At 33.4% G+C, this 9,139-nt stretch overlaps 1 protein-coding gene across 1 annotated transcript; it reads right to left on the bottom strand.

Annotated features, from left to right (window-relative positions):
* Positions 1-213: 213 nt before the first annotated feature.
* Positions 214-6,481, bottom strand: LOC133182944 (dehydrogenase/reductase SDR family member 7-like). Its single transcript, XM_061317835.1, has 9 exons — positions 6,404-6,481; positions 5,509-5,654; positions 4,983-5,132; positions 3,089-3,195; positions 2,726-2,918; positions 2,373-2,419; positions 1,869-1,988; positions 1,095-1,261; positions 214-369 (listed from the first exon to the last, which is right to left on the bottom strand). The coding sequence occupies exons 2-9, from the start codon at positions 5,633-5,635 to the stop codon at positions 309-311; spliced, it is 972 nt and encodes a 323-aa protein (XP_061173819.1). The 5' UTR covers positions 5,636-5,654; positions 6,404-6,481; the 3' UTR covers positions 214-308.
* Positions 6,482-9,139: the final 2,658 nt, after the last annotated feature.

The following is a 9,139-nucleotide window of genomic DNA, read 5'->3' as shown; positions in this document are numbered from 1 at the left end:
GACCGAGAAAAAAACTACGAGATATCCGAGGATTCGAGATATCCAGGGTAAAATACTTAAAGAAAAAGGGGTTGGGACTTCCAAATCACTTTGACATATCCACGATATTCGAGATATCAGTGTTCGAGATACCGAAGTTCAACTGTATTTGTCTTTACAGACAAAAGAATTATGCTTGCCTTACATAATTAAAGTATCAATCAGGTCATAAAAGAATTGTTAAAACAATTTATTTCCCAAATAAAGTATTACATCAGAATCAACTAACAATATGAATGCATTTTGTATGAGTATTGTTAGTGAATCACCTAATTCATATTCCCTTCACGTATCTTCTTTAACATTTTCAGTCCCATTCTTTTGCCTAGTCTGTAAAAACAATCAACAAAGATTTACAGGATTATACATTAATCTGCTATAACAGCAGCCATCCTCAAAATATAATAAGTTCAAATAATCTTTAGTAGCATTTTTAGACAATTGAAAAAAAGTGGAACAGAATACATTTAGTATCCAGTATATTATGTGCAAATAAGAAAACATTTTTAAAAATATCTTGGTTTGATCTCTCCTCACTAAAGATTTAAACTTTATGTAGGTAGAAAATTTTTCTCCTTAAAGTAAAAAGATTTTCCTCTGAAAATAACAGATGTTGAAATGTGATTTCTGATGGTATTTTTGATAACATGACAACCCATAATCTATAATCCATCATAAAGACCTCTCTTAACTTTAGAGTTCTTTTTTTTTTAATGCAGGTAATAAACAAATTCAGATTATATTTTTGACCCCAAAAGATCATCAAGAAGAAACTTTTATTTCAGATACCGGGGTAATTTGTTTTCAGTTCGCCCAGGTGAAAGCAAAAAAACCCAATTTTTTCAATGAAATATGGAACAATTAAAAATAATTAAAGATCAAACTGCAACATGGTATGGTCAAGGACAATGTACCAGTAATTTATATTTCCAGAAGTATAAATGTGTGTTATTTTTGCCTGTCACACAATATACAGCCACAGCAAAGTAATTTGACTGTCCCAAATGGTTTTTATATAAATTATGTCATTTTGTTAGAGAGAGAGAGAGACTCACACTCTAGAAAAATTTGGGAAATACTGGAAACCATAGGTAAACAACAACACAGGATTCAGGGAAATCCAGGCCTCAGACAGGCGGTTAGCGATGGCAATGGCACATAACTCTGCACAACGAGCAGTAGACATTCTCTTATCAGTAGAATTCATCTTTTCTTTTAATTCCTAAAAATAACAATTTATGGTTTTGTTAATTAAATCATACTCAAGTTCACATACAATGTATTACATTGGTTTCAGACAGAAATCATGTAATATAAAAAAAAACGTAATCTAGCTGTTATTATAACAGATTTAAAATTAAATATCCATATATATATATATATATATATATATATATATATATATATATATATATATATATATATATATATATATATATATATATATATATATATATATATATATATATTTTAAACCAATTTTAAATTTTCTAACTTTTGAGGTATTCTTGATAAAAATATCTGGAATAATAAACACACTGATATACAATAAAACTTGCCAACAAGGAAGTCCTCGGGACATGAATGCTTAGTTCCTTAAAAAATTATTTATATCCATATCAGAAAGTGTTATTATGTGGGGGATGGTGAAAAAGATACAACTTTTTTATAAGTGAGATTTCTTTACATCTGCATGAGTTCATTGTAAGCAGTTTTTACTGGACATTCATATTAAAGACATAGTAGTATGCTCGGTATGATAATTAACATTGTTTTGTCAATGTTTTCTTTCTTCTTTTGTTTATATTTTGAGATTATTTGTTGTTCACCTCTCCAGGTTTTCCAGTAAATGCTGTGTCCAGTATATTAGAGAACACAGGACCAGGACAGAGAAGAGTGACTGCTACATTCCGGTCAAATGTCTCAATGGCCAGAGAAGAAAACCAGCCCTACAACAAAGACAGTACATTCTGCTAACATAATTTAAATCATAATTTAAATGTCTCACATCACTGGTTCAAATATTATTTAATTTGAACTGGTTTCATTTTGTGTCAGTTCTAATTAGAGAATCAAAAGCAGGAACAAAGCAGGAACAAAGTATTCAATAACAATTTTTCCTATTAAAAAAGTTTTAAAGTTTTTGAAGTTAGTGTGTGTAATTAATAGAATCAATTGCTTTACTTTCAATATTTCAAAATTTAATGAACAAATCGTTTACCAAATTGAATTTTTTTAATAGTTTTTTTAAGGCTTATAAATACACTCTCTGTTTTGTGTACTGAGAAATTTTTGTTAAAGCAGAATTTCATGTATACAGCTGTGATAGGTACCTGAATTGCATGTTTACTTCCTGTGTAAGACGCAGATATTGGAGCACCTGAAACAAAAAAAAAAAACCCATTTATTTAAAATAAACATGAAATAATCCATGGAAATGATTTTCTGGCTGTTTAAATTCTGAAAAAATTACTGTGGCAAAATTTAAGTTTCAGAAAATGAATTGCTTCAGTTTCAGCAGGAAAAAAAAAAAACGAATATAAGATGAAAAGCAAACGAGTGAAGCAGCTAGGGTGTCAGTTAGAGCTTTAAATAACCAGTAACAGAGGAAAAATTTTACTTTGGCCCTCCTCTTGAAATAATTGTTACTGAACAGTAATTAACTGACAAAATCTAGAAGACATACTGAGTTTTCCTGCAATACTGCTCATGACAACAATATGGCCCTCCTTTCTCTCCAACATATGTGGGAGCACCTGCTTTGTAAGGGAGAGAACTCCTAAAACATTCAGTTCTAAAACTTCCCTATCAGTTTCTATGGATGTCTCCTCAAACAGAGCACGCTGTGAGCGGCCAGCATTGTTCACCAGAATGTCAATCTAAAAAAATGTGAATAAATCATCAATTACTTTACTTAATAAGAAACCAATGTATTTTTAGTGGTGAAAATAAAAAAAAAACCATTTGCAATCCTGGAAAATTAATTCTTATTTTCTATCAATAAAGTCCCTTTAAGCTTGTTATAAAGTTTGAAATACACCATAATTACCTTACTGAAATGTTTTAACACATGTTGAGTAGCTTGTGAATGTGTCTCAAATTTTAGTGCATCCAGAGGCAGCACCAATATGTCCTCATCCTTGACTTTTCCATGCACTGGTATAAGTAAAACACTTACAGAAGAATACAAAATTATGCAAAGCTAATTCAAAGAATTTGTGTCCCCCGTTTAGGGAAAAAAAGAAGAGCATGCGCAGTTCGGGGGGGGGGGGGGACTCCCCTCCCCCTGGATTTGTAGAATTATTAAATGTATACATGTATATTGAAGCAAATAAAAAATGCCAATATGGATATAAAGATTTGATTGCTTATTCTTTAATATGTGTATAGAAGATTCTTTTTATATAAAATATTTATCACACTGTTATGATGATTTTATGAGTTTGTACAAGCCAGACGTCATAACTTTTTCATTTCACATGCTGAATACTATCATTTAGTAAATCAAAAAAAATGTGTATGGGATTTGAACCCGGGACCTCTCACATGTTAAGCGTGATCATACCCCTAGACCACAGAGGCACTTGATTGTAGAGCAAATTAAATGCAAACATAAGGTCACATATAATGTTTATATTCACGTTTGATATTGTCAAATTTTTACACAATACATTGTGTCTAATTTAGCCTTTACTAAACGGTTCTAATCGATGTAATAAGAATATAAAGTCTGCCAACAACCTGTATTATAAGTAATAACTCTCCACATGCCCCTGTGCTAAAAATAGTGCCAAGCGACTTTTAATACAATAAATAGTAATTAAAAAAAATGGGGCAGGACACTTTGAGAGGGGTGAGAGAGGCCCTAGGGAGTTATTGTATAAAATTTCATTGCAAAAGCTCAAAAGCTTCTTGAGATATTGCCTGGAAAATGAAAGTGTTACACACAGACAGAATGGATAAATTTACGATGTTGAACTTTGACCTTTTGACCTCAAAATCAATAGGGGTCTTCCTTAGGCCACAGGGAGTTGTTATGTAAAATTTCATCGCAAAAGCTCAAAGAATTCTCGAGATATCGTGCGGAAACGAACGTGTTAAAACAGACAGAATTTATGAATTTATGACCTTGACCTTTGACTTTTTGACCTCAAAATCAATAGGGTTCTTCTTTAGGCCATAGGGAGTTGCTATGCAAAATTTCATTGCAAAAGCTCAAAGGGTTCTCGAGATATCGTGTGGAAACGAAAGTGTTACAGACAGACAGAATTACTGACGGACGGACAGACAGACAGACCCAAATTAATATCCCCCACTTTCAGTGAAAGCGGGGGACAATATATATAATTAATCTGAAAAATATTCATTAGTCTTTATATTTGTAACAGGAAAGGAGAAAAACACAACAGACCAGACCAGGATTTGAACCTGGGCCCCCTGAATCACTAGTCAGGTGCTCTACCAACTGTGTCTATCTGGCCACCTGTGATTGAACCCGTCTGACCACCACATTCCTCCCTCCTTAAAGGTCTTCTCCCCTAAAGACACCAACCCAGGCTTTTCCCTACCAGGTTTTTCACCTGTCTTTTCCAAGGCATGGCACAGTACCAAGTGTAACAGGAAAGGAGAAAATGTGATTGACCACACTGGGATTCAAACCCGGGCCCCCCTGAATCACTAGTCAGGTGCACTACTTACTGACCTATCTGGCCACCGGCCATCAAACCTGTCTGACAGCCATATATCCAAATACAGATTTTAAACATTTTAAATTCTACTGTCAAATTGTGAATCAATATTTTCAGATTTATTTACTTTAAAGATAATATTCAACTCTTAGTAATCAGATTTTTCTCCTTTCCATTACGTAACCCTTAGGATAAGATGTAAAAATACTAGTTTGTCACATTATATATCACATACAATTATCTGTAAAGACTTACACAGGCACTCCTTCTTGACTCGTGCAAGCTCTTTTTCTCTGCGAGCTGACAGGCACAACTTACAACCAGCTTTTGCTAGCTCATATGCCAAATATTCACCAATGCCACTAGAAGCACCAGTTATCCACACAACCTTTTCCTTCAGTACATCTAAAACATGTATGAGAATGTCTTATTTCATGAAAAACCATGATAGAAAAAGCATCGAAGCAGAGGGTCAAAATACTAGTACATGTATAGGGGTCATCCTGCCCGGTGTGTATATGCTCTAACAAGTAAGCTAGAAGGAAACTGAAGCTGACCAAATCAAGTTGCATACTTTTCTCCCTAAATGTTGTTGCCCGTATACATTAAACAAGAATCTCCCCCAGTAGGTTTTATGCCTGTCAGTTCAAGCTATGCTGTCAAAGGTCCTATGGCAATCAATCAATCAAGCCAAGTCCACTAAATACATGCATAGCTTATATTTCTCAAAGCCTGAATATAAAATAGAAATACTCTCTACTTTTATATATGCTAAACTTACTTGGTTTCTTTCCAAATTTCTCTGCAAATTGTAAGTAAAGGTCACAGTCACCAATCACAATCAGAATAAAAAGCACTGAATATACAGCCAGAACTCCAAGGAAGAAGTAGAACAGGTAATCGAGCATTTTTACTCTTTTTATTAACCTGAAATAATAACTTGTCATTTAATTTGTTTCTATAAAATCAGGGTTGTCCTAAGAATCGAAATAGCAGGGGGGCATTAAAAAAGTAGAAGGGAGTCTGGGATTCCTCCCCTAACAGGGGGTTGAGGGGGAATATCAGAGTAACCGAGGTATAACATCATCATAGGAGGGGAATTTCCCTGGCCCCCAGATCTTAGGGACAACCATGAAAATCATGCATAATTTTTAACTCCACATTTATGAAGTCACCATATCTGTCATGGCGTGTCATCTGAAGTCAGTTCTCTGGGTTTTCATACTAATGTCTGGTAAACTTGAGAACTGTTCCAGATGTAGAAAGTGAAAACTGTGTATTCATTGGGCTACATCAAAATATATCGAGATCTTTGTTGTATAATGTTTAGGTCCATAAGCAAATGACTTGAATTTTGAAAGAAATGACTATATGTTCCAATTTTCTGCAACATTTCCAAATTCATATTTTTCCATCCTGGAATACCTCTATCTCTCCATCAATTCCCCGGCCCAACCTTCCTACCCGTTTACATTTCCAGTCAATATATATATATATATATATATATATATATATATATATATATATATATATATATATATATATAGATATAGATATGTCATATTGTTGACCCACCTTTTTTAGAATTTAAAAGTATCTGTTGAATAGAATGATTATTGTATGAAAATCACATGATCACAAGGACTTTAAATGAAACTACAAATGTATGTATGTACCTATATAAAACTTAAAAGGAACGATGTAATATAGTTAAACCTCTTATGCAAAATCTATGATTCGAACATCATATTCCTATTGTAATATAACCTCTTACACTGTTGCAAGACTACCAAAAAGTCAAACCGAAAGTAGGCACAGAGGGAACATGGTAAAATCAGGAAAATATCAAAGTTCGAGAGTTTTGTGACAAAATGTATCATAAATCCTGAGTCACTAGTATAATATGTGTTTTTAAAACAAAATCACTCTGATCGATAAGGAAAAAGAAAAACGAACATTAAGCAGTTTGTTTATGTTTATGTTTGTTTACAGAATCCTTATTTACCCCATTCCATGGCTTCGTCACGAGACGTCAGCAAACATATCCCTGACTAGCACACTGTAATATACTATTCATTCACAAGGCTAGGAAGCAATCCCAATAAAGGACAATGATAGGGTTTGTATACAACTTTCTCCTACAACTTGGCTACTTAATAACTTCTGTGACTTTTAAGCCAGTTAAGGAGTAAAAACATAGATTATGTTTACATTCGTTCGCTGTACATGTGAATGTGTCACTGTGTCATACGTCATAAATAACAAGCCAGTCAAATGGGGTTCAGGAAATATTTTCAGCCTTCTCCTTTAATGTAGAATCTAGGTAAAATCTGTATGAGAGGAGTTGCCTGTTCCCTGTTCCGTGTGTATAAATTCGAACAAAAACTAAGAAGTGTTTGTGACTTTGCTAAATGAAATTTGAAGATAATAAACAAACATAAGTCAAAAGGCCATTTAAACAATTGGCCCTTTCACCATAACTGCTGTACTACTCTTTTACAGGGCAAATTAATAACATTTGGTGAAGTTTTTGATGACAGTTAATTAAGTGACATATTAAACAATCGCTTTTACGTCATATTTCACCAAAATATAACATTTTGCCCTGCAAAAGAGCAGTACTGCAGTTATCCTGAAACAGTCTACAGTGGACCTTCAGATATCCGGATGCCAGATATCCGGACGCTTCAGTTCCCGGAAGATTTTTCATGGGAACGAAATTTTTTAACGTTATTTTGTCTCGTTTAACCGGAATTCCGCTTTCCGTATCAGGACGGTCTTTTTTCAACACAAAATGCATTTTTACGTTATATTTTGGTTCATTTATCCAGACGATAATTTTTAACTGGTCTGTCAAGTCTGCTTAGATTTCTTGATCTGGGTGTTAATTGTTGTAAAAACACTGGTCTGGCTGTTTGTTTTAAAAGATGATCATCTGCGACCTGTTATCAATGGCTTGCGGCAAGGTTAATTGTAGGTCAATAGGTACGCATGAGACTCTCACTTCTCTAACATGATACATATTAATTAAGGGAAATAATTTTATAAGTCTAGGATAATTTTTTTCGTAGTCGGCAAATAAATTTCTTTTACTGTTAGAATACTGTCGTAACATGGTTTTATGTGTTTATAGACATGACATCGGAGTTTTTTATGCACAGTATTTTGTGTGCAAAACGCATTCTATGATTTGATGACATTTATGAAATCACTTTCAAAATTACACAATCGTTAATACAATCTCGCTTTGGATGATTACGATTAGCGTTCGTATACATTATGTCACATTTACCATTGATGGGCGTTGATATTAAATAAGACTCTATCGGGTTGATTCATTAGACACTGGGAAGTAGAATTAATTAATGCGACCTATAAACATATTTTTTTTTCCAATGACACATGTACTTTTTTATTTATTTAAACAAGTATTGAGTAGTACTATATGTAACTTATATTAAAGTATTTAAACAATAAAACATATTGATGTAAAGCAACATTCTTTACTATTGAAAATGGCATGAAAGGCCATATAACTAAAATCGAGACAATTCAGGTATCCGGACGCTTCACTTATCTGGACTAATTGACTGGGAACCAAAGCGTCCGGATAAATGAGGCTCCACTGTATAAAAATTGAGTGCACTAAAATCTCTGTCATAAGCAGACAATGCAGTGTAAAAATAATGGCCTAATAATTTCTATGAAAAAATCAACATTTGACCTGACAACAGACTGTATTTGCAAACAAGGTCATTGTATTGATACAGAATTTACAAAATGTTGACTTCAAACAAGATTGTTGATACCCTTGTATCATCAACTTATTTATTAAACACCCTGGTAATTATGTGACAGTACCCTGCATCAGTTAAGAAATTGTTTGTGGAACATGCTCTATGTGTGTCGAATTATCAACTGGGAGACATAAACACCATATGCAGATGATAATGGTAAATTACTACATAAATAAAAACATATTCATTTGAGCAACTAACAATTGCTGAGCAATTACCCTGTTGGAATTCCCAATTTGCCGAAAAAGAGGGATTTTTTTCAGACTGTTGCTTGAAATCTCAGACATGTTGAATAACTGGGTTTAAGAGCAACTTTCCTTTTGTATAAGACCCAGGAACTAAACTATCATACCTGAGACATTAGGCCATAGGCAACAGTTTGCTTCAATGGTTCAGCAAAAAGCAGTCTGCCCTTAAATCTGGTCAATGCTGATTGTTTGTTATACCTTTAAATTTTTTAACATACCCCCATCTTTATTTGATAATGAAAATGTATCTTCTGTACTAATCACAGTTTGAATCTTACCTAACACAGTTACATACATGTATTTATGTAATTCAGTGTTAAGTATCATTTTACAGCTTCAGTAAGGAAAGGGGACTTTGGATATTCAT

Source organism: Saccostrea echinata, unplaced genomic scaffold (assembly GCF_033153115.1).
Source record: "Saccostrea echinata isolate AGI-Se365-2 ecotype Australia unplaced genomic scaffold, CSIRO_AGI_Sech_v1 ptg000009l, whole genome shotgun sequence".
Lineage (NCBI taxonomy): Eukaryota > Metazoa > Mollusca > Bivalvia > Ostreida > Ostreidae > Saccostrea > Saccostrea echinata.
The sequence above is the reverse complement of the archived record's forward strand: the minus strand, read 5'-3'. Positions and strand labels throughout refer to the sequence as shown.